General features: G+C 39.4%; 1 protein-coding gene across 1 annotated transcript in view; it reads right to left on the bottom strand.

Moving 5' to 3' along the window:
- The window catches only part of LOC140332438 (plexin domain-containing protein 1-like), a 132,533-nt gene that overhangs the window by 80,622 nt on the left and 24,448 nt on the right, over positions 1 to 27,463 (bottom strand). The window contains 1 exon segment of the mRNA XM_072413698.1: positions 456 to 599. Coding sequence (XP_072269799.1) covers positions 456 to 599 — 144 coding nt within the window.

Genomic DNA, 27,463 nt, shown 5'->3' with positions numbered 1-27,463 from the left:
GTTTTAGATTTGGATAAAGCAGGAATGGGCATAAACCACAATCATGTTGCTGTTTGCTCTCTGTCCTGGTGGTGAGATCATTTCATCAATGACAGTTGTCATTAAACATTTGACAAGACTTCCACCCTGTTTTTGGGGATAATGAAGAAAAGGGGTACCTTATCACAACACACAGACCACAGGTAAGGTTGGTGGGGGGGGGGTCTAACTTTTTTCCACCCTACCCAAACTAGGAAAAAATTTTACCTTTACACACACGTTTTTTTCCCTATGGATATGTTTCTTTTTATTGGCTACAGTTTTCAATCTTGACTTCTTAAATGTTATTACAAAACAAGGCTACCCAAATATATCTGTGCCATAAATAATTCTTAAATGTGTTAATAGATGTCTCTGGTAAATCTTGGTATTTTGATTTTACATATACAATGTGTACAATGTAGGTGTGATCTCACCGAAGCTTGCCTGTGTGCATTGGAGAGAATGCCGTGCACTCTAATCTTTTTGCTGTTCTCCTGCACTAAATCCATCCATAAGTTCCTGCTTTGCAACTCCGAATGCCCCAGAACTCTTGGTGCATAGTACTTGTGGCTGTCCTCCTACAAAGAAAGATTGAATATTTGGGTAAATCATAGTTTTAAATTAACTACAATATACATTATGATATTGGGAGCATGAAACATGCCAACAGAGAAAGATTTATAACTCAAATTCAGTGATACCTTAAAATAATTAGTGTAGTCCTTAATAAAATACTGATGTAAACAATGGTGTTTATCAGGCATGTTATGTTTTTTTCTTTATTACCTCAATGGTGTTGTGATGGTGTCACGATTCAGCTGTTGACTTAGTGTTCCAAAAACATTCTGCCATCTTTTTTTATCTTCAATCATTTTTATTTTTTGAAAGACCAGTGAAAAGGAAACACAATTCCTAATTTAATGTAGATAAACAGATCCACAGGAAGAAACAAAAAGTGGTGTTTTCACCACTTATTATATGTCTTGGTAGATTCTATACACACCTCCTGCTCGGGAGTCATTGCTAACTCTGAATTGTTCTGCTAGAAACCTCAAATATGCACAGAAGTAGACATCACAATCTCTGTTTTGCGATTCCGTTATCTGTGTGGACATCCACAAGCTGTTGCCCAGATCTGAAGCTAGCTTTGGGAAATAGTGCCTTTTTACACACTGCCAAACTATTGTCACTCTTCAATCCTTTGCAAGTCACTTAAATGCTATCAATATAGAAGGGCTAAAGCTGAGATTGAATGTCAGAGGACTAGCCAACATCACTAGTCTTGTGATGTGAAATAAAAATCCTGTGAAATATATTAATAATAGTCTGTTATAGCAGAGAGTGTCCTCAATGGTTTGTGAAGCAGAAAGAATTGACATGAGTGTGATGCTTTCATGCAGCAAAGGAGTCTAATGTGTGAAGTAAATGAGTTCAGGTGGCCTGAAGGTAGATATATCCACTGTAGCCTTAGGAGTCGACGACCAAGCAACTGTCCCTATATCTTCTTATGCCTTGCACTTCTGTTTTCCATCCTCACTAACACAGATATGATTCAAGTCTTTAAAATCTTCAGTCTATAGTCTATTTTTCAGTTTTATAGTCTAGACCAGGGGTCGGGACAAACTTTTTGGACTACTAGGTCCTTTCCGGGTGTCTAGAAGGCACACTAGACCAGAAGAAAAAAAGTTGTCTAAGGAAAGGTTTTATATTTATAAATACAGTATGATCAATGGGAAACATGATGGCGCATGTTCTTAGAAAGGGATAAAATATCAGGTTCTAATTATGAGTTCAGCAACAAAATGTCATTAAGGTGATTGTTAGTGAGCAGAGAGCGCAGCTTGTTCTTACAAAATCTCATCTTGGAGAACAGCTGCTCGCACTAGTAAGTGCTGCCAAACATTGCGATCACACGCTTGGCACGGGCTAACAATATGAGCATGTGGCAGCTGATGGTAGAAGTCAATGAGAGTAGTGCAAGAAGTAAACTTGGACAAGAGAAAATCCGAAGCCTGCAGTTCAATCAACTCCAATTGCACATCAGAGGGGCATCGTCATAGGTAATGTCAACTGACGATCTTGAACTCTTGCGAATGAGAATGCACATCAGTGAAGCCCGAATGTGCGAACCACTGAAGATCTTACCCCAGAAGCCAAATTCAAATAAAAGTTAAGCTAGGGCTTTGGGGCCTTGTGTGTAATAAAACTAAGGAGTAAAACATTTCTTCCAGAGAACAAATAATAACAAAAAGGCAGATGTCTCCCTTAACCTATACATATACATATGTTATGGAAATTATCTTTGTTGATAAATATACAATACATTGGAATTGTGAAATACAAGCCCGTTTTCTTCTTTCTCTTTGTTCTAATTTCTTAGCATTGAAGATTGGCATTCTGAAGAAAATTCGTACTTACTCGAATATTCGTACTTATTCGTACTGATATTATCTGTGATCTCCCTGGTAGGGATGATGACCAATTGGGCAGGGAAGACCAGGTTGGAAATCACAGAGCCACAGGGTAAAGTCATTATTCTGAATTGCGCTGCATATGTGCTCCATGTTAAAAAACGGCGGTACTATTGCATTCTAACCTTTCAAATTACTTATAACTCATCTTTTCACCATTAAAAATGGAGGGATACTGACTATGATACTTTTACTGCATGTAATTTATATGCTGGTAATGTTACATATTTAATCAGGTTGAAAAAAGTCTATCAAGTTCAACCACTAGGGAAATGAATATATCCCAGATAAAAACCCCATTGACATAGTTGATCCAGAGGAAGGCAAAAAAACCCTGGTTTAATTTGCTCCAACAGGGAGCAATCCTTCCTGATTCTATGAGGCAATTGTATGTTTCCTGGATCAAAAGTCTCTGTTATTTTTGCTTTAAAGCTTTAATACCCAGGTAAATTATGTGTTTCTAGAAAAGATTACAGCTTTTTCTCAAAGCAATCTATAGTACTTGCTGAAACTACTTCCTGAGACAACCTATTCCACATTTTCACAGACCTTACAGTGAAGAATCCCTTCTTATAAAAATGTTAAACAGTAAAGGTCCCAACACTAAACCCTGGGGTACACTACTAATTACCTTGTACTATTCAGATAATTAATCATTTATCACTATTCTCTGGATGCTGTCTTTAAGCCAATTCTCTATTTATAGATTGACTTTTCTGTGGGGTATTGTGTCAAATGCTTTAGCAAAATCTAAGTACAATATATCAACTGTTACTCCACTGTCTACCTGCTTACTTATTTTTTAAAAAGAGTAAATCATGTGGTTCTTTATCAAAGCCTCTAGTACCTTTCCAACTTTAGACATTAAACTTACCAATCTGTAGTTACTTGGTAATGACTTTGCTCCCTTTTTAAAGATAGGAACCACATTGGCCTAAACCAATGGTACCATGCCAGTTAGTCTTAAAAAATTGAAACAATGGCTTTGAAATAACTGAGCTCAGCTCTTTGTGGTCACATGGATGTAATCCATCAGGTCCTAGTGCTTTTTTCAACCTTATTTGTTCCTAACTATTTCTCAATTATATCAAATGTGAGCCATTGTGGCTCATTTAGGGCAATGACATTGCTATTAGCAATTTGGACTTGATCTCACTTGGACATTTTCCTCTGTGTACACAGAGCTAAAAAACCAGCCCAGAAACATCCTTTAAGGGGCCTACATGCACAGATCTGATCTTTTTGCTGAACATTTTTGGGGGGTTGTCTTACTTTCTTTTGCAATCTGTCTTTCATTTTTAAGTTTTGCACATTTTATCTCATTTTTACATCTTTTGTTATACTCTTTATAGTTTTCAAATGATGAAGGTGATCCTTCATTTTTATATTTTTGGAATGCCATTTTCATATTCTTTATGACTTTTTTAACATTAGCCTGATGAGCCAGATGGGACACTCTAGTAGCAAAATATTATAACCGTGAATAATTAAATCATGAGAAATCTATTTCGTCACATTTATGCTGCCTAAATGAGTGACTTGTGAAAGTCTAAGTAGTATGATGGCCAAAATAAATTTGTTAATAAGCTTTTGGATATAGTCATTACACGATCTCAAAATATCAATGGGTAAAGCTTTTAATAAATATAATATTTTGGAAGAATGGACATTCCTTAGTGGTGTCAGCTTGCATCAATTAAAAAAAAATATCTAATGAATGTATAGAAGCAGCCATCCTGTGTGTGGCTGGCAAGTTAATCTTGTCATGCTCTCCTGACCTTCTTCTCCACCCACACTCCTCCCTCAACTTTTTTTGAATTGGTTGGTATGTTCATTATATTTAGCAGCATTGTCATACATTTTTATTGTAGCATCCAGGGGCAGTTTGCTGTCTCCATTTTATTCCTAGGAAAATATCCAGAACTAAAAAAAAATCAAATGCCTGTCACTAATGCAGGGATGTCACTTGTACAGATGGACTGATACACATAAGCCTGAGTTTCATACTTGAGTTTAGGTTTTTTAGGAGTCTCATCATAGAAAAATGGAGAATAGGTGGCATGGATACAGACTACAAATCTTATTTCTGATGAAAGACATGCAATGGAGAAAAAGTTTGGGAAACTGATAATCAGATCAAACAAAATCAACAAAACATAATTAATTGATGAAGGTGATCCTTCATGTTTTATATTTTTGGAATACCTTTTTTCCTTTATGTTTTTTTAACATTAGCTGTGAGCCACAAGTTTAGGAGGCTAAAAGTAAAACCTATTACCCATTGGAATATATTTTTCAGTGTGTTTGTGTAGAACAGGCTTAAAACATTCCCATTTCTGTTCTGTGTTCTTTGAAGACAATATTCTCTCCCAGTCCATGTCACAGAGCGCTGCCCTTAATAATGGAAAAATTGCTTTCTTAAATTGAATGTTTTAATCTTTCCTGTTTTTGCTTCTTTTTTACAAGTTACATTAGATGAAATCATATTATGGTCAATGCTACCCAGATTCTATTTTATATGCACATTTTTTATAAGCTCTACATTAGAGAAAACTAGGCCCAGCAGGCTATCATTTCTAGTTGGGGCTTCTATAAATTCATCTTGTGTTAAATTCATACATGTCTGCCCTTTTTCTGTACCTGTAGTGCCATTACTTTAGTCAATGTCAGGGTATTTAAAATCTCCCATTACTAAACCCATGCCAGCTTTTGCAGCCTTTTCTATCTGTGCTAGTAGTTGTTTCTCTATTTCTTCCTTAGCACTGGGGGGCCTATAGCAGACTCCAATAATTAACTGTGTATTATGCATCCCTAAATTCAACTCCACCTCATCACTTGTTTCATTAACAAATTGTGCTTTCACATTCACTTTCAGATCACTTCTTACATACAGACACCATCACCTTTTCGTTTGATTCTTTCTTTACAAAAGAGTGTACCCAGAAAGTTTAGCAGCCCAGTCATGTGAAGAACAAACCCAGGATTTAGTATTACCACCACTGGGTCTGCCACCTGCACATCTTCACATAACTTTTACCTGGTTTTAATGAACTAGCATGTTTCTGTTTATACAGTGCAATGTTTTATTGTGTCTAAAAAGCCAATTGGTGCTCTTAAGTTGTCAACAACTTTGTCTATATGGTTTTGATATGTAATTTCAGTTTTGGAACAATACAAATTTTGGATATTTTTACAAGGTTTTGTTTTACAGATTTTGTGCCTAATGGAATATAACTTGAAGGCCTCCACTTTTTTGTACTATTCTATGGTGATACTAAATGAATGAGGTGTGATAAATGCAGGCTTTATACATTATTCAGCGACTCTATGATTAGGCTTCATTAGAGGGTGTTTGCTTGTTCTGTGATGACCTTTACCTAGGACCTTTAATATTTTTTGCTTGGCACACATTCATGTATTGCAGCCTTTTAATTATCTTTGTGCTTGGATGTGGGGAAAGGATAAGACTCATAGCCAGGCCTGCACCAACTTCTGGTTAAAAAGCTGCCTACCGCAGGTGGAGTGGTTCATCTGTTTTGTCAGTAAGGCTTAGTCTACACAGACGTTTTCCCCAGCGTTTAACCTGAGGCTTTAAAATCCCATGTTTAAAAATGCCCATGCATTTCAATGGGCTAATCTACATCAGGACGTTTCCTCAAGGCACGTTAATGAGCGTTATCTATAACGTTGCTTGCAACGTTTAAAAAATTAAAACACAGGGTTAATGCTAGAAAATATGGGAAAACGTGGGTAAACACTTCCAAATAATTTCAGTGGGGCGTTTTCTGCGTTTAAAAGCACTTTAAATGTATACACCTTAAAAACACAGAAAAGCATGTTAAAAATGCAGGCAAGCTTTAAAACACTAATAAAAGTGCATAAAATGCAGTCTGTATGAGATTAGATGCAGTGGGAACCTGTTAGGAGACAATTATCTGGCCAGCAGTCCCATGCAGTAGGCCACTGCAGGCTGGGTTGGTTCAGGTAAAAAGCTCCTCTGCTCTGCAGTCTTCGGCATCCCTTGTTTACCTTTGGCTGTGAATGGTCTCTTGGCATCCTCTACTCTGACACTGTGTGAAGCTGAAGAAGATTTCGAGTTATGCTGGGACTAATGAGCAGAGTAGAACCTAATCTCAATACTGCGCTACCATTGGCTGCTGGAACTTTATAATTCTCTCTAATCCCAGGCTGTTAGGCTGGGCTGACCTGCTGCTGGTGTGCTATTTCTTTAGATTTACTGTTGCTGACTTTGCCTGTTCCTGATACTGTGACTATATGCTGCCTGAACCGACCTCTTGTCTATGCCCTTAACTCTGCTTTGACTTTTTCCCTGCATACCTCATCCAGTGTTGTGTATTACCCATGTATGACCTCTGGCTCAGTATTCTGGACTTTCCTATGCTGGAATCTTGGTACTGAAGAAAGCAAGGATGCTCTCAAATTCAGTTATTAGACAGTTATTCAGAGTCAAATTTCATTTATTAGGCATAGGAATAATCAAAGATCCCAAACTGCAGGCCACCAGAACATCCAAATGTGGAGTGGGTTGCTTACAAGCCCCTGCATGCACCTGTCTTGTCCTAACTGTAAGCGTCCTTTTGCCTCCATTCACCTTCTGTCAGGTCTCCACCTTTACAAAATAGAAGTGGCTTTTCTGTTTTTTACAAATTATTGCTGTCGTTGTCAATGAGTAGGTGAGATCCCACACATGCATGGTAAACACCTTACAGACCATCCAATGTTGGCTGTTATACTTATGGCACTATTAAACATGTGTACATGTCAACATATGTATGGAGACATAGTTAGACACTACTGTACATGGGTGGAGTTGAATAGTACTTTTAATCCTTCATATGATGCCCCCACCTGCCATGATTGCTAACAGTGCATGCACAAGGACATAGTCATTGCATTGTGCATACCTGTAAAAAAAAATTTCCAATCTATGATGGCTTACCACCTACCATATTGCTAACAGGAATCAAGGATGCTCTCCTACCAATTTCCAGGGGGATATATTAATTCTTCAAAAAAAAGATCTAAACAATAAAGGTAATATTTTGTGGTTTAGTATTATAAATATTAACTCAGGATTTAAATTTAAAGCTATGGGTGAAATTGCTCAGCCCCTTTGATCCACCAGTACCACCTATCTAAGATAAAAACCTCTTACCTCTCTTTCTCCATGTTCAGTATTAAGCCTTGCAACAGGAAAAAAACTGAGGAAGTGGGAACTGCGCTGAAAACAATTTTCCCTTTTCCTGGCAATCCTCCTGCCAGCGCACCTATAGGATGTAGCAAGCACAAAGAACTTTGAAGGGAGGGACTAAAATAAAACTTCTGAAAAGGGATACTGCTGCAAAATATTTATTTTCTCTGCAATAATGTTTAATGCTGAATAGAACCAAACGTAGAATCTGTGTATGAAATGACATTTAATTTATAATGTCAAATGAAACTATTAGGTGACTTCCAGCTGCCTGCTTTGTGAATTGTCTCTTGAGAAACTTTTGCATAAGAAGCCCATGATTCTGAAATACCCCTCATTGAGTGAGCTCTAATTTCTTGCAGTGGAGTCAAACTCATAAGAGAATAGATATAGATAGTTTCCAAAATCCAAAAAGAGAAGATCCTTACAGGAGCTGCCTGACCTCTTTTTGGTCTGCTGGGATACACAAACATGTTATCTGTCTTTCTGAAACCTTGTGTTCCCTGTAAATAGGTGGATATTACATGGACCATATCCAATTTTTTCAGAATCATCTGTTCTCCTAACTCTGCATGAGTTGCATTCATTGCTGGTAGTACTGCTTCCCAGTTCAGGTGGAAAACAGATGAAACCTTTGGCAGGTATTGTGAAGAAGGACCGAAAACATACTCTATCTGATAAAAAAGAGCAGTAAGGTTCTCTAATTGACAGAGATTGGAGTTCCGAGACTCTCTAGTCTGATGCAATTGCTGTCAAAAAATCTGTCTTCCATAGAGAAGTTTATTTGAAAGACAATTTTTTTTTTCGGGATTGATAGAATGAAAAGGAGTCAATAAGAGAGCTTTATGTACCAGCAGCAATTCCAATGTTGGGTAACGCGGTCCGCTTTCAGGAATTGTTGAATTAGTACATTTTTATGTGGATCTTCTTGCTGTCAAACCTGACTGCAGATACCTGCACTTTTATAGTATTGTAACTTAGGCCTTTATCTAGGGCGATTGTAAGAATTCCAAGACTTGTGCAGGGGAAGGTTCTATTGGAGAGAATCCTGCTTCTTGTGCCATCTGCAAATTTTTTTTCCATATCCTAAAGTAGATTCTGTTAGTTGTTGGCTTATGTGCTTTTAAAAGTTTTTCAGCGAATCTTTGACACCCCTGCTGCTAGATAGCTGTTCCTTTCAATAAAAGTGCAGTCAGTTTCCAATGAAAAGGTCTGGGCTTGTTCCAAATTCTCTGTATGAATAAATCTTCTCGATTTGGTAGGGGCCAGGGAGGAGCTGCCAACATGTGAATTACTAAAGAAAACCATGGTCTTCCTGGCCAATGTGGATGAATTATTATCGCTAGATTCACTTCCTTTCTTATTTTTAAAAAGAATTATTGGTACATAAAGAACAAGGAAGTTCCAACTTATGGAAAAAGCATCCTATGCCAATGCCTGTTTGCAATGGAATCTCATACAAAAAAGTGGGATTTGAGCATTGTGTGGAGACACCATTAGGTCGATTACTGGAGTCCTTCATCTTTGAAAGACTGGTTGTAAGTATTTAGGATTCAAGGACCACTCCTTGGGATCTGGGAAGGATCTGCCTAATGTGTCTTCTAGTTATCTCTGTACACCCGGAAGATAGGCCGCAATGAGGTCTAGGAGATGTTGGTCTGCCCATAGAAAAATTACTGATGCTATTAGAAGCAAACGGGGGCTCCTTGTTCCTCCTTGTTTCGCAAAATACTCTACCACAGTCCTGTTGTTAAGATCTTCATTCTCTTGTGCACTAGAAGATTAGAGAATGCCGTCAGCCTCTACCAATCCATCAATTCCAGCAGGTTAGATACTGTCCTCAATGGCACTGTCTATTGACAATGAGACTGTTATTTGTCACAATAGACCACAAAAAACAGGTAAAACTTGTTTCTTTTTTTTTAAAGACTATCTGCATACTCCAACTTTTGAAACTATTAAAAAGTTTTTAAGAAAATGGAACTACAATACAATGATAGGTGTATTAGTAGGGAGAAGAATATACAATGTAGCCCTTAAAACTCAAAAAAATCATTATAAAACAAAAGAAATTTTTTAGAAATATGTTACCAACATGTGATTTATTTCCATTCATCCATTTATGAAACAATTACATAATTGCACAATTCAACCAAAAAAAAATAAATAAACAAAAATAACATGCCCTATTCTCAGTTGATTTAAAGGCAGTCAAAAATCCATGATAATCATGGTCCTGTTTGCTTCAACAGGAGGAACAAATTCTTTCCTGGTTCCCCAATTTAATGGATATTATATATCTGGTGGTATTATTTGTAAATGTTAATAGCTGGGTAATTTCTGTGCGTTTAGTAACACACCTGTTAGCTAGAAGTTAATTTCATATTTTAAGAGCTCTTACTGTAAATAAATCTTTACATATGCATAGGCTAAACCTGTTTTTCCTCAAATGCAAAGAAAAATAAAAAGTTCACTTCATGAACCATGTTAGAATTTATAAAAAACGATCATATCTACTCTTAAACACCTCTAAACAATGGAGAATTCCTAGAGCTTTGCTAATCTTGAACTATCACATGCCCCATATTAGTTTATTTGCCCATTTTGTTGTATTTCTCTTTTTGAGAACTTGTACCCAAAGCTGAATTACATATTTCATATAAAATTTTACAAACAGTGAAAAATGTTAAAAAAATAATAAATTAATAAAAGGAATAAATGACAGGTGATAATATACAGCCATGTATAGCAAACATTATGAATATGTAGAACTCAGCTGCTGTTCCGAACTATAAAATAAAATTACACAAAAGATAGATTTTTTAATAAAAGGATAGATTTCCTATTTTGGCACCAACATCAGTCAATAATAGAAAAAAAGAATAACATGTGGCAAATACTCTGCCACTAAATTACACATGAATAATAATTAGGGTAACAATATATGAACTTTTAGACTAAAGAGAAAGAAGTAGCCCTTAAAGGTATGTGGAGGAGGGTGACATAAAAAAGGACATAAAAGGTTTAACAAGTAATGGAAACAACGGAGATAATTAAGGCCAGTGACTGTAACTTGAATAAACATACATTTCTCCATTAAAAAAAGCTTGAATTTCATCCTAACATGTAAGATAAACAAACTTGATACTGTTAATGGTAAAAACAATTTAGTTGGAAACTTTACATTATTGAAAGAAAAATATATATTTCTGCAGTACAGTCTAAATCCGCATTCACCATCCAAGGCCTGAGTTGGTTAATATTGGCTGATGAAAAACTAATTAAATTAGTTAATCTCAGGCATGTTGAGAAAGGATCTCAAGAAACTGAATATAAATAGAAAAGGGGACAGCAATCATGCTTCCTAAGAGGTACATGCTATGCTTTTAATAAAAAAAAGGCTTGTAATTAAGGTCAGGGGTCAAAGGAAGGTGGAAATTAAACATTTTAATAGAAAAGAAATAGTCAATCTCATTTAAAAAAACATTAAAAAGTTTAAAAGTGATCCTAAAGAGGTTTTTTTCCAAAATTGCACAAAGACCCAATGGGACCACCTGGTGCCCTATCATTTCTTGAATTTAAATCATGAATCACTAAACTAGGATTCTTACTGTACAAATACTGTATGTGGATGGACTACATAACTAAATACCTTTCGAGCAAGAAAATTTACACATACAGATCCATATACAAAACAGTCATTCATGTCAAAACTGGCAAATGGGCATTTTTTGTTTTTTTAATTGTGCCATTGTTACATATAGCAGTGCCCGGCCTAAAATGTCTTTCATTTGATTGCCCCCACAGTCTTCATAAGGGTTCACTGAAAAGTTTGTGAACCTCATTAGCCACATATGAATATCTACCTACTAAGCAATATCCAATAAGATAGTTTTATTAGAATTTCCTTTTATTGATTTTACATGTAAATAGACATATTTCATATCGGAGTTAATTTCAAAAAGAAGAAAAAGGATCAACTGCATGTGAAAATAAGTAAGTAAATATTTGGCTAGCCTGATGCTCCAGCACTTTACACAGTCTACCTAATGATAACAGATAATGTTAAAAATGTAACATCCAGTGGTAGTGGTTGTTGGTAGTGTTTAGGAAGGATACAATACTGGGTTCTCTAACACTGATGCATTTCACCTATTTACGTCTTCAGGGAAGCCATGACGTGTTACTAAGATATAGAATATTTTTATCAAAAGCTAGGAATATGGAGTTCAGTGGAATGTCATCAAACAACAATAATCATAAAATTAAAAATGAATGTAAAATTGAAGTTAGGTCAACAGGTGTGTATTTATATATACATATATAAGCATTTGCTTGTATAAATATACACAGGTCTATTCATATATACATATATAAGCATTTGCTTGTATAAATATACACAGGTCTATTCATATATACATATATAAGCATTTGCTTGTATAAATATACACAGGCCTACACAAACATGTGTATATATAATCAGCAGGACCAAAGCATATATAGGGGGTTGTAAACCTCTATACGTTTCGCAGTACAAGCTGCTTCCTGTTATATGTAACATATGACAGTCACTCATGTATTGTCCATGATTGGGATTAAATAGCGTAACAGATAAACTTGTTGTTCTAAATATGTTTTATATATGTCTGAAATTACGTGTAAATAAATATAGCACCACAGTAGATTGGTCTACTCCAGAGGTATTGGCTTCGGGCCCTTGTTGCCACTCCCAGTGTTTGACCAAGTTCAAGCCTCTCAAGCTGCTCTCTCTCTGCACATCGGAGGTTGCTCCATCCATCCATATCCAGTACATTGAATTTCAAGATGTCTTTTCCAAATGTAAGGCCAAGCAGCTTCCTCCCCACCGGCCCTATAGACCTCATACCTAATGCCACACCTTCCAGAGGTCGGGTATACCCTCTCAGTCCCCCTGAGACCAAGACTATGAGTGAGTACATTAGGGAAAACCTGCTGCGGGGAATTATTCGCAAGTCCTCTTCCCCTGCTGTCGCAAGGTTTTTATTGATCTAAAAAAGATGATGTGACTCTCCGTCCCTGTATTGACTATCGTGGTCTGAATGCCATCACGGTTAGAAACCACTACCTGCTGCCACTTATCTCCAAGCTCTTTGACTGTCTCTGTGGTGCCCGGGTCTTCACCAAACTGGACCTCTGAGGAGCCTATAATCTAATTCAGATCAAGGAGGGGGACGAATGTAACACAGCATTTATTACCAGAGATGGGCATTTTGAGTATCTGGTGATGCACTTCGGTCTCTCTAATGTCCCGGCAGACTTCCAACACTTTGTCAACAAGGTATTTCATGACCTGCTATACATCTGTGTTGTAGTCAATCTGGATGACATTCTGATTTTTTGCCCTGACTCACAGACAGCATGTCCGTTTAGTGTTACAACGGCTCCGAGACAATTGACTCTATGCACAGGCTGAGAAGTGCCAGTTTGAACTTCCCCAGGTGCTCTTTCTGGGCTACATGGTTTCCAAAGAGGGCCTCTCCCTGGATCCTGACAAGGTTATTCTAACTCTCTTTTTCTTACTTGCCACTACCCTGTGTCCTGAAGGCTACTTGGTGTTTCCTGGGGTTCACTTCTACAGGCAATTTATTAGAAATTACTCCACGCTGGTAGCTTCCGTCATGGCACTGACCCGGAAGGATGCTTACTGGCTCTTTGAGGCTGTTAAAGGCCTTTTATGCCTTGAAGCAAGCCATCCTTTCTGGTCCTGCTACTTTTTGGGTACTTGTTTTTCTAAAAGGGCCCACTTCATACCTCTCCCAGCTTTACCATCAGCAGCAGCATTGGTAGCAATCTTTGTTCTGGAAATTTTGAGTCTTCACGGTATGCCCACTTATATTGTGTTAGATCATGGGGTGCAATTTACTTTCCACTTCTGGAAAGGCTATTGCAAATCCCTGGACATCTCTGCAGAATTCTCTTCAGCCTATCACCCGCAAACCAATGGGCAGATGGAAAGAGTCAATCAGTACTTAGAGCAATATCTTCGAGCCCTGGTATCCGCCCACCATGATGACTGGTTGGCTCTACCTTGGGCGGAGTTTGCCTACAATAATGTCTGCACCAGCACCAAAAAGTCTCCACTATTTACAGCAAACATCCTCCTCTTCCGTCTCTTATACCCTGCTCTGCCGATGTACCTGTACTTAGTGCCCTGCAGAAGGACTTAACCATATTTAGGCTTCAACCTCAGAGCACCTAAAGCAGTCAGCTACTCGTTACGAGAAGTTAGCTGATCAACGTCTCTGTAAGGCGCCTCTTTTACAACCTGGGGATAAAGACTGTATCTCCACAAAGAATATTTGTTGCAAGGTGCCTTCTCTGAAGTTTGTTCCATGTTTCATCTGATCTTATGCTATCTCTGCCAAGGTTATCCCAATTTCTTAGAAGATACGTCTTCCTCCACATCTCAAGCTGCTCAGTACTTTCCATGAATCTCTGGTCCTGAATCACATTTGCCGTCCCACTCTGCTGGCTACCCCTGCACTTAATTCATCTCGGTAGTATGACGTCCAATAAAATTTTGGATTCCAAAATTTCTCGCAAGAAGGTTATGTATGTACCTGATTGATTGGAAAGGTTATAATCCAGAGGAGAGATCAGGGGTTACAGCTGCATATCTGTCTGCCCCTCTTGTTGCCAAGAAGTTTGATCATTGCTTTCCACTTAAACCTGTACCTCTGCGGGTGGCGAAGCCTTGTAAAAGGGGGGGTAATGTCACACTTACCTCTTCCTTGCAAAAGGGCAGAGGCCTCTCTCCTGTGCATGCAAGCAGTTCAGACCACCTGCTCTTCCAAGTTTTATCAGTTTCACCCATCCCTGCCCAGCAATCCCTTTCCAGCTCCTGTATAACCTCTTGTTGTCCAGACGGTCCTTTCCCAGCCAGTTCTCTTGTTATGTTCCAGTGTTCCTCTCTGTCTGTGGTTATTCCTATGTCTCCTGTGTGTGCCGTGGCCCGTGTCACCGGTGTCTATTTCTGGATCCCTGGGTATTTGACCACTAGCTTGTGACTTGACCTCTCTTGCTTGCTGCCTGCCTCAACCCTGGCTTTCTTTGAAATTTCTTCTGCCTTGTGATTTGGTACTGTATTTCATCCTGCCCAACCTGGTGTGCCCAAGAACTGCAACCTGTAAAAAAAACTGTAACCAGCAGTGCAACATCTTTACCAGTAAAGGCTCAGTAGAAGACCTGGTTACTGCTTAGACCCTGCACCTTGACTCATCGCAGGGCTCAGACCTCTTCTGTGCAAGCTGTAGCGGCCCCTAGTGGCCCTGTCTCCCGATGCTTGACAAGGGACTTACATTTTTTAGATTTCATAGATTTAAATATAAGTCAAAAGGAGGGTTTACTCTTTATATTAATTATTTTGTTATTTCAAATGTACTAATTAAAATTTATTAAGAAATTGTTGATTTTAATAATTTAATATTAGGCAAACACCAAACTTTGGTATAGATTGCCAAACATTGGTGATGGCAACCATCAAATCAATGTCTATATATAATATTAGCCAATTAATTGCCCAAAAAATCCACCTATGGGTCAAAAAGAGCCACATTTCTATGGTGACAGTTCTATAGATACCATTTCTACATTCAGCAAATATTGTATCTCCAGTTATATTTTCTGAAACCAAAGGAGTAAAAGGGGGACTTTGAAGGCAAAATATACATCAGTTTCTAATAATTGCTAATTCACAAAATACAATTTATAATTTTTAATACAAATCCTTAAAACCAAATCAGATGTGTAACATGTATGCTTTTTAATCTATAACAATGTGCATCTAATGACATAACCACCAAAAACCTCTACGCATTTTGTGGAACTCGACCACTTCTTCAGGACATGGTTCTACAATTAAAAATACATAAAAATTGTAAACAGATACATCAATAAATTAACAGCATAATCACAGTGTCTCAAACATTTTGTACCAATTATTTTGCAAACTCCCCTCAGATGTCAAGAGGTTGCAGGCAGAATGAGGTAGGACAACATGTGATGCTCAAATTGCAACAAGGGACCTCAACAGTTTCACCAGGCCAGCCTTTTCTTATCTGTATTTTACAAGTATAAAAAACAAATTGACCAAAAAGTGTATAAACAAATGCAAACCCTTACACCATCACCTGATGTGCATTTGCTGCAATTACCAACCCTCCATTACAGAGGTGTATAAAAAACAAAAACATGTATATTCGTATCATTTAGCCAAATAACAAGCAAGCAACAACTACACATAAGTGTTTTTCCTTCATTTGTAATGTGTAAGAAAAAATAAAAAAAGAAAAAGAATGGCAATTGAAATATGTTCGTTATATAAACAATGACCATTTAGTGATTCTGTAGTGCATTACCAAATAAATACCCTCTGCTCCAATACCACTAATTATCAAATATCAAAGGGCTATAAAGCCAGATATTTTCCAGTATATATAAAAAAAATCAGTGTATAATCTCATTGCCCAATATATATTATGTGCCCATATACCAAAAGAAAAAAAAACTAATTCAGGAATAATTTTGCAATCTCAATAATGAGATAATAATAAAGTTGTTTCAGAATCCAAGTCAAACAATTGTCTGTTGTTATTCAGCCAACCAATGCCTATTTTCCACTGTGAAAATCAATAACTAAAATCAACAACTTCTGCTAACATTCTCAGAGTTTCTTACTCAATAGTTTGAATGCACTTACATATTAGGGACCTCTATAACGTATCCACAATGCGTTCCTGTTTCTATGACTCCATGATCTCTAGCCAAAGTCACACTGAGTATTTCCCGAGCTGCTGTGTGGATCCCTGATGAGTGAAGAGCCTCACTTTGCCCCATCTCATCTTATCTGCAAGCTCTTCTGACGGCGTCCCACATGACAGGTCAAGGCTTGGCCCCCTACAGGAGATGCGTCTCCTGTCTATGATGGTGTGATGCATCCGCCCTTAGTGCGGATCACCTTCAGCCATCCTACAATACGACGGTGGACAGTGGGGCAACATTCAGGCTTAAAAGTGGAGCTTGGTTCCAAATGGAACAAAAGTACCCCTCCACCCAACCACAAGGGGAATATAAGTTCTCCCTGCCATCAAGGAGAAGGGGTCCTGTGGGCCCACTTGCCACAGGAAGTGAATAAACTTTTGTTAGCAGTAAAATACATATGAATTATATCTTTATTTATACATAAATACATTTAAAATGTCTAACCAAATAATTATAAAAAAGAAAAAACTACAAGTAAACAAATGAAAATGGAGGGAGGGAAGGAGGGGATGGAAAGAAAGGAAGGGACAGGGGGGGGGACAACAGGCCGAGGAAAGGGGGAGGGGGGTCAGAAATAACAAGTGGAAAAGGGAAGGAAAGGTATTTATAGGACTATTTCAATTAAACATTGTTGTTCAATAAACTCAGTCAGGCATTCTTGGCTACCTGTCCAAAACATGAGGACGTCGCCGATATATCTTCGCCATAAAATGATGTGGTGGAGATAAATCGACAAGGCCTCACTTGAGAACAGTTCCTTCCCCCAACCCCCCCCGGGTACATGTTGGCATATGTAGGGGCACATCCTGTCCCCAAAGCCACTCCCTGTACCTGGAGAAAGGTCACATCATCAAATAGAAAAAAGTTTCTCGTAAGTATATATTCTAGTATCTCCATTAATAACATGTTCAATCCCATCACTTCATTACTCCTTTCAAGGAGGAAAGAACGCACCACTTCCAGTCCCTTTTCATGGAGGAATGCTGGAGTATATTTATGTCACAAACCTATGTCTAAATAAACCTTATTGCACATGCTCAGTTTGCACCGCACTTCGCACATGCTCAGTGCGTAGCCTTACTCTGCACATGCCCAGTGCGCGCTCCAATCAGAGACTAGGGTGGCACTATTGAATGGCTCCCTGATTTCCTTCCAGTGTGGATTGATTGTGACAACTTCCTGATTCCTGTTTCCTGGTTGCTGTTCCTGGTTCCTGACAATTTGTGAGCTAAATGCCACAGAAGAACCTGGCCTAAATGAATGTTTCAGCTTCAGATCCTTTTTATGATTTGGTAAAAAACTGTTGAAAATACAGCTATCATGGGTGTACACGTGTCCCCCAAAAATTATCAATTTATATCATCACTTATAGCATAACCATCACGAAGAATTTGGATATGCTGCGGCTGACATGTGGGTTTTTAAAAATGCAACCAACTTACCTGTTCTCAACAATGTTTAATTTATTAAGTCCTCTAAATACCTTCCTCTCCCCTTTTCCACTTGTTATTTCTGTTCCCCCTCCCCCATCCTACGGGAATGAAACTAACAGAATGATTACAGTGGGAGGTTGATACCACGCAATCACAAAAGAGATAACATCTCTGTGAGCAGGAATATCCTGCCAGGTGTGTAAACATCACTGTTATCCGATGACATCAAAGAAGCCAGGACCAACTGGTCAGCTGAGTCAAAGGACTTGCCCTCAATACCACAGAACCACCTACTAAAGAATATCAGCGGACACCTGGGAGCAGGGTAATTCTGGATTTGGGAGGACACCTGAGTAAAGGGTGGATGCATGGGTGTGGCTGGATGTGGCCAGGGGTCCTGGAGATGTATAAGAAGGGACAACAGCCACAAATCACTCTCTTAGTATGCTTAAATACATCCTATGCCTCTTCCCCCAAATCTCCTATTCTCTTATATACATCCTTTGCCTCTTAGACCTCTCTTTCTCTTACTTACTCTTATTCTCTCTCAAAGGTGCAGGTACAGAGGATGGACTCTTTGCGTAACGTATCATTTTACTTTGTCTATGTAATTATTATTTAGCTTAATTGGAATAATTGTTGATTACTTGTTAATTCTGTTCTTTGTTAATAAATATCTTGTTATTTAAGATCTATGTGAATATTAAGCTAATAGAGACTTAGTGAAGATACTGTCTTTCAAGAAAAGGGATAAGGGAAACAAGAATTTTTCCTACAGGGACTCTCGTTCCATTTGGAACCAGGCTTCACTTGCCTGAATGTTGCCCCACTGTCCACCATCGTCCTCCCTATTGTAAGATGGCTAACGGTGATACGCACTAAGGGCGGAAGCATCACACTATCATACACAGGAGACGCATCTCCTGTAGGGTGCCAAGTCTTGACTCGCCGCCAGGGACGCCGTCAGAAGAGCTTGCAGATAAGATGAGATGGGGCAAAGAGGGTCTCTGCACGCATCAGGGATCCACACAGCAGCTCAGGAAATACTCAGTGTGACTTTGGCTAGAGATCGTGGAGTCATAGCAACAGGAACACATTTTGGATTCATTATAGAGGTCTCTAATATGTAAATGCATTCAAACTATTGTGTAAGAAACTCTGAGAATGTTAGCAGAAGTTGTTGATTGTAGTTATTGGTGTTCACAGTGGCAAATAGGCATTGGTTGGCTGAATACCAGCAGACAATTGGTTGACTGTAAGTGCAGAATTATTCCTGAATGAGTTTTTATTTCACTTGGCATATGGGCAAATAATAAATAATTTATATATTAGTGAGCAATGAGATTGTACACTGATTTTTTTTATATATATACTTAAAAGTATCTGGCTATATAGCTCTTTGATATTTGATAATTAGTGGTATTGGAGCAGAGGGTATTTATTTGGTAATGCACTACAGAATCACTAAATGGTCATTGTTTATATAACGAACATATTTCAATTGCCATTCTTTTTCTTTTTTTATTTTTTCTTACACATTACAAATGAAGGAAAAACACATGTGTAGTTGGTGCTTGCTTGGTATTTGGCTAAATGATGCGAAAATACATGTTTTTGTTTTTTATACACCTCTTTAATGGTGGGTTGGTTAATTGCAGCAAATGCACATCAGGTGATGGTATAAGGGTTTGAGTTTGTTTTTACACTTTTTGGTCAATTTGGTTTTTATACTTTGTAAAATACAGATAAGAAAAGACTGGCCTGGTGAGGTCAGTTGGGGTCCCTAGGTGAAGTTTGAGCATCACCTGCCCCACCTCGTTCTGCCTGCAACCTCTTGACATCTGAGGAGAGTTCGCAAAATAATTGGTACAAAATGTTTGAGACACTGTGATTATACTGTTAGTTAGATAAATTTATTGATGTATGTTTACAATGTATATGTATTTTAAATTGAAGAAACATGTCCTCCTGAAGAAGTGGTCGAGTTCCACAAAACGCGGAGAGGTTTTTGGTGGTTATGTCATTAGATGCACATTGTTAGATTAAAAAGCATATGCGGTACACATCTGATTTGGTTTTAAGGATTTGTATTAAAGTTATACATTTTATTATGTGAATTGGTAATTATTGGAAACTGATGTATTTTTTCCCTTTAAAGTCCCCTTTTTACTCATTTGGTTTCAGAAAAATAACTATATTGGAATGTGGCAAGTAGACTTTTATCTTTAAGATGTTCCAGCCCACTCTTTTTCTTTTGTATGCGTATCTCTAGTTTTCTAGTCTCATATTTATTAAATAATTAGTAGATCTTATCCTTCAAAATCTCAGCCCACTTATGTTTTCTAAAAGTGCCTCAATCATTCTAATACAACAGAGCCTCAATCTCTGCCAGTCATTTGCTCTACCACTGCCCTCAGCTTTTATTGTCTACACCAAGGGTGCCCAACCTACGGTCCGCGGGCCCCATCTGGCCTGCAAAGCTGCCAGATCCACGGCCCTCTGCTTATTCCCTCTCTGCTCATTGTCTTGCAGGGGATAGGGTGCATGCATCTTCTCTGTTCCTCTGTAAGATCAGCTACCAGGAGAGGGAGCTTCCTAAGCATGCTCAGTGTGAGCTGGTTCTGTGTCCATGCTGCTGTCGTTATCTCCATGTATGAACCTTCATATCTACTATACCCAGTGTCATAAAAACGTTAAATTTTCAGGGTACACAGGGGACCCCGAGAGCTGTTACTAAACCTTAACATAAAAGGTTGCCAGATACTCTGTCACAAGCATAAAATTCTGGGATATTTTCACATTAAGGGGGCTATTTTAAGACCTTGGTCCCCAAATTGAGTTTGCAAGTTAGGGACCCTCCGGGGCCACTTCCATGGCAATGAGCATTAGGGTACTGTCAATTTGCTGTATGCTGTGGTCTCCAAATATATACTTGCTCGTTCACAAAACTTCAAGACTGCTTTCAGTTTGGGGGCGAGGTTGCAGTATGGGTAATCCTTCCTCATGCCTAGGGCAAGATGCTCAATACTGCTTACTGACACCTGGAGTCAAATCTGCAGACACTGTGGACTCTGCAGACACTGTGACGGACTGAGCAGCTGGTGAGGTGCCTGGTATACATAGCTAACCACTTACCTTCTGTGACCCTCAATTGCTCTGGAACAGAGGGATGTTGGCAACTGGAAATGTGGGAGCCAGTAGGAAATACCTTTCATCCCCCCTAATAAAAATTTTTACCCATCATATCATGCTTCCCTGTCACACATAGCTATCTCTATTTTTTTCTATAAACCCCAATTTCCCTGTAAGAAAATGAAAATGTAACTGTGAGATGTATGGACCTGAAAATGTAGTAGTAAGAACATGTCCCCCTTGGCTTTCTGTCACATGAATTGCTTTTCTCTGGAAGTATGCATTGCAGAGATATTGGGGCACAAAGAAGGTTAGTGGCCCCTTATAACTGACAGGATGCATTGTATGGTGTAGTTCTGCTCCTTGGTACTGGAATGGTGAGCGGGGGAGAAATATTTGACCGTCAATCACTGTATGATTTAGTTTTGTATCATTCATCAATAAAATGTTGCAGTATTAAAATGAGAATCAAATGGTGAGTGCAGAAATTCTTGATTTCTTGATTTGGTGCATGTATGTTGTGGTACCTATAAACATTTCAATTTAATTTTAAATTAAAACTATTCTGGTTTTAAACATTCGTTTTTAACGTTTGTTTGCATTGTGGCCTGAAGGTTTTATCTCAATGTGAACAGCGGCCCACATGGCAGCTCCGATTGCCTACACTGGAAGCCATTTCAGCTACCTAAGGGCGGAGGCAGAGGATCAGTTGCATTCTGCCCTGATCCCCCCCACCCCAGAAGATCTGGTTAGCCACATGGTCCTGCTGGGAACACATGAAGAGCATATGCATCCCAACCGGCAGCTACTCACTTCCTACTTGTTCATACAGTAAACACTGTTGGTTAACAGGTCTGCATGGTTGCCAAAAAAAAAAAAAAAAAAGTTACCATTGACTTCTGATCAGTATTGTAGGTCTTTGTAGTCTATTTTTATTCTTCATCCTATTAATGTTAATAATATTAAACAGGATTTATATAGCGCCAACATTTAAAAAATTACTTTTTTTTTAAATCAGTGAATCTGACATCCCCTCATGGAGAATTCATTACTGCTTTTAAAACACATGGACCTTGAAGATTCTCCACCATGGAATGTTTCAGTTAATGTCAGATTTACAATTTAATAAATAAATCCTTTGTGTTTTCATGTACATAAATGCCTTTTTGATTTTTTCAGGGGTGAGGGATTCGATTGTATTCCTGTGCTCATTCCCCAAGGAGAGGACAGCTATCCTATAGGGAAGGGCTTTAAATGGTCAGGCAGGGGGAACTATTTCTCTTTCCTAGCCACAAGGGCTGTGTGTTTGGATAAAGTTGTGCCTAAATTAAAAAAATATTTTATAGAGAGAGAGAGAAAAAATTTCCCATGATTGTAATCAATTTTAACATTAACTTTTTCCTGCAAAAAACGGTATTCCCGAGTCACACTCGGGGTAGCAGAAAATCCCATCTTATCTGCACCCTGCGATCCAGCGGCACCACGGATGATCGCCAGCCAGCTTCTGCATCATCTCTTCCGGGTAATGTGGATAGCGTTGTACGTTCGGGGGGTGTGCCCAGGCAGGATATTTAAAAGCAGATTACAATGTAATCTGCTTTTAAATGGTTTTTACTGTGAAATACACAACATAATAAAAGTACAAGTACATATTTTAGTGCATAAATCATCATTGCCCAGTGCTCTGATTTACATTTTGCCCACTTGATTAACCCTGACCTTGATCTGACCCTTGGTGAACTTATGGTGGCCTATTTCATCATTTCCTGAATGTATCATTTGATCACTTTGTCTTTGACCTTGAACATTCCCGACTGCCTACTGGAGACTTGACCACATGGCCTCCAAAAGGCTTCTCGCCAGCGCAAGCGCTGATTTTGAAGAACATGAAAGCAGCGATATCGATTTGGAGGTACTTGTGGATTCGAGCGATAGTGTTGTTTCATCATCTGCACATCTTTTGACACATACATAAAGGTCTGAAATAGTGGGGGTAAGTGTAGATTTCCACTTGGCTGTAATGAGACATCTGGCTGCTATCAAAAAGATTAAGAGGCGCTGTCATAGGTTTAGGGGACACCTCTGAGCAGCCCATTAGTCAAATGAGTCATCGGGTCCAATGTGATATTACTTCCTGCTAAAAGAGACATAAGATCATTAACCAATACAAAATAATTAGAATTTACTGCTGCGCTCCTGCACGCACCGACGCAAGCACCGACATCACTGGGAACTCTCAGGAACGTCAGCGCAGTCGCTGGGGGACAGATAAGACGAGAAGGACACAGCCCCAGGATGGCAGGACACTGGAGGATGCCGATGGAACCAGGTAAGCGTTTGTTTTAATTTTTTTTACCTAACCCGAGTGTGGCTCGGGGTTACCCCATTCAGCAGGTTTTTATTACCCCGAGCCACTCTAGGGGTTATTGCTCAGGAGGTTAACATTTGCCTAATACTTTGCAATGTCAGGGCATACCCATACAATATGGTATAGTGTACCTACATGGAAGCCACAGCGCCACCATAGGTTGCTACATGCATGTGTCCAAAAAAAAAAAAAAAAAAGCAGATGTGTCTTCCATTTGTGTAACACCCATCCCATTTGGGAACAAGGGGCATCCCTGGCATGTTCCATTCTATATCTGAAGTAAAGGGGAAATGGCATGTGAGAATTTCATTTTCACCGTATATAGCGCTTGAATGGCATTATAGTCCCTGAACACCTATAGCCCAGTGGTGCCAACCTTTTTTGATCTGGGAGCCACTGTTGACATTGGGATTAAACCCACAGGCTATATTGCAAACAAACATTAAAGATGTATGCTTAAAACTAGAAGACTAGTTTTAATTTAAAATTCCTCCAGTTCCTCCAACATTTCCTGATGCTAACATCCCTCTGTTCCAGAGACATTGATGAGAAGGTGGTTAGCTATGTGTAACAGGCACCCCACCAGCCACTCATTCTGTCAAACCACAGCGTCTGCAGATTTGACTCCAGGGGGCAGTGAGCAGTACTGAGCGCCCCCCCCCCCCCTTCCCCCTAGGCAGGGTTTCATGGCATGATTAAGGGATAACCGCACCACAACATGCAAGCTCAGTTTGGGGACCCTGATCTTGAAATAGCACACCTTAATGTTAAAAAATTCCAATTGTTGTCAGTATTTTTTGCTTGTTACACTGTATTTGGCAACTTGTTTATGGGCTTAAATTTGGTTTAGTAGCAGCTCTTAGGGTCCACTGTGTACCCTAAAAAATTTCACATTTCTACGATGTTCAGTGAAGGGGATATGAGGATTTATACATGGGATAATGACAGCTGCATTAACACAGCTCTCATGTTCCTGCTGGGATTATACCTCAGTACAAGCAGCTCCCTGACCTAGCAGCAGAATCTCGATAGAGGAACATAGGAGATACGCACCCCACAAGACAATGAGCAGGGAGTTAGGAGAGGGAAAAGGGAGAGGGCCGGATCTGACAACTTCGTAGGCCAGATGTGGCCCCCGGCCCGTAGGTTGGGCACCCCTGCTATAGCCAACAGTGTACAGAACAAAAAAGGCCAGCTAATGCTGTCAAACACCTTCACAGTGTTCAAACCTAATAGTAGTGTTTCCTGGTCTAATTTATTTAGTGCATTCAATATATCTTATTTTACTCCTAGTGTTATCAGCTGCTTGATGACAGACAATAAATACGACTTGTATTTTGTGAACAATTGCAGGGAGAAACCTACCAAGCGGGTAGCCAATATTCCGGCAAATATTTTACGGTCCGACTTTAGCAATGCAATGGGTCTTTACCAGGTTGGATCCGCTCGTCTTTACCAGGTTTAGGGAACATAGAAATGTATGACTGGAAAGTGGGTTGTAGAAGCTCAGCTCCTTTCATAACACCGTTATATAATGAAACCAAGTGAGGGAGGATCCGGGGAGCATAAGTCTTGTGATATAAATAGGAAAACCCATCCAGCCCAGGGGCCTTGTTTAGTGGTAAGGATTTAATGGTAGCGGTTACTTCTTCAGCTGTAATCAGGTGGTTCAGTTTATCGACGACCCCAGCTCCCAGAGGTTGAAGACCACACCCTGTCAAATACTCATCAACTCTCCTTTGCAAAGTCTGATCCCCCTCCTGTTGCGCTTTATGTATGATGAAGTAGGGATCTGCATAGTACCCACCAAAGATATTAGTAATAGCTGTGGGGTTATAGTTAAGGGCACCATCTCACCCTCTAATCGTTTGAGGAGTAGTGTCCGCAATTTCCTCTCTGTTTTCTAGCCAACAGCGCATTCACTTTATTGCCCTTATCATAAAATTTATGGGCAATATACATCACAGCTTTTTACATCTGATTCAGTTCTTCAGTTTACCCCTGATCTCAGCTTTTTACCACTTCTAGACGTTTTAAATAGGCCTCTAGTTATACTCACTTTGCCACCTAATCCTTTTTAAGACTAGTTGATTCTTTTATGCAATGAGCCCTAATCACCTTTTTGTGTCCTTCCCACAGCACCAATACCTGTGATATCGAGTCTACATTGTTTAAAAAATATTGTGTTATCTCCTCATGAATAGCAAGCTTAGTGGGGGTGTATTTAATAGGAATCATTCATACGCCTTTGACAATTACGAGTAGGGGGACCATCCAGATTCAACACACAATGGATCAGAGCATGGTCCGACCAAGTAATCTGTCCAATGTCTGATCCAACCGCTTCTCAGAGTGTGGAGGGATTAACAAACACATAATCTATACGCGTGTGAGTTTCATGAGGGGAGTAGAATGTTTACGTTCAGTCTGGCAGGTGTTGTATCCACCACAACACATCATATAGCCCACATGCAGTTATTTAACCCTTTAACATTTAAGAATACAATACGCCACATATTGTGTTAAAATAAAAGAAGAGCACTTTGGTAGTCACACAAAAAAGCCAAGAGGTCTTGTCCAACCCGTCCCCGCCTCCAGGGTAAGAGAAGAAAAAGGGTACATGAGAAAAAAAAGACGAGAAAAAAAGAATTAAACAACACGCTGGAGAGGGCTTTGTGTCACGCATGGAGGGACAGGACCACTGGGGGGTGCTATGGCTTGCACAGAGGTGGTGTGAGGCCTGAGAAGGGCCAAGGCGCAGACTAAGCAGTAACAAGGTTTTCTCCAGAGCCTCTGATGGTGAGGATGTTGTGCCACTGGTTACTGCCAGGTTGCGGTCCTTGGGCACACCAAGGTTGGTAGAGCACGGTACCAAATCACAATGCAGGATAGTCAAGGAAAGCCAGGGTCGAGGCAGGCAGCAAGCAAGAGAGGTCAGGTCACATGCCAGGGGTCAACAGCCAGGAATCCAGAAGATAGACTGTAGTGACACAGAGGCCACTGCGGGCACATGGAACACAGGAGACACTGGAAGCAACAGGAGGTACAAGTGATGCAGGGATATCCACAGTCAGACAGGAACACTGGAACAGCACAGGGAAGTTGACTGGGAAGCAACAGACTGGACAATGAGGGGTTAACACAGGAGCTGGACACAGGAAACACTGCATTAAGCGACAGGTGTACAGGAAGTAGATCACAGAACTAGGGGGCTCGAGCACTAGAAGACTTATTGCACGAACACAGAATACAGTCTGTGAGCTAGCTAAATAGACAGGGCTGGTTAAGAGGCTACTTCCTGAATGGCCAGCAGCATGAATGGAGTTGATAAAGCCCGGAAACAGAGGCACACCCAGCGTCAGAACTGCCGACATGTGCAGAAGAGGGGTGTCTGTGCTTTAGAAGGGAAGAGGTAAGTGTGACACTTCAAACACACCCGCTAGCTCTCCTCCAAAAGTGTGGATGAAATCCTCAATGAGAACATGACTGGCATCCTAATGTTAACCCCTAACATGCACACCCCCATTTTAAATTCAACTTTAGCATAATCATACCCAACAAAGCAGCAAATAAAACAAAGTCAAAAACATTTCAACAGCTTATAAATAGTTCAATTTTACCAAGACCTTGGAATCATACTCCCCGTAAATAGGACCTCTTGCCTTCAGCACACCACTGAATAAATACCAGCAAAAACCCAGTAAGTGTAATAACTATGAGCCCGTAATAGGATCCTGGAACCTCTCAAAATTTCTGAGACACATCACGGAACAGATATTAGACCAGCATTTAACATACAATTAGTAGCTAGGCCTCCTCTAAAGATGACTATGATAAATCAGAGACATAAACATAAATATCACCACTATCCAGATTGGTATTCCTTGAAATGAAGTACAATTCAGGACCTCAAAGTGACAGTCCATCCATGTGATAGAAAAAAAATCCTATGTCCTCTTAAATAAAGCAAGGGTACAAGGACCTCAAGGGGCAGTGCCCTCTCATGTGGAAGCTGGACAGGAGCGAT

This window comes from Pyxicephalus adspersus, chromosome 6 (genome assembly GCF_032062135.1).
Source record: "Pyxicephalus adspersus chromosome 6, UCB_Pads_2.0, whole genome shotgun sequence".
NCBI lineage: Eukaryota > Metazoa > Chordata > Amphibia > Anura > Pyxicephalidae > Pyxicephalus > Pyxicephalus adspersus.
Note: the sequence above shows the minus strand (reverse complement) of the source record. Positions and strands in the feature narration are given on the sequence as shown.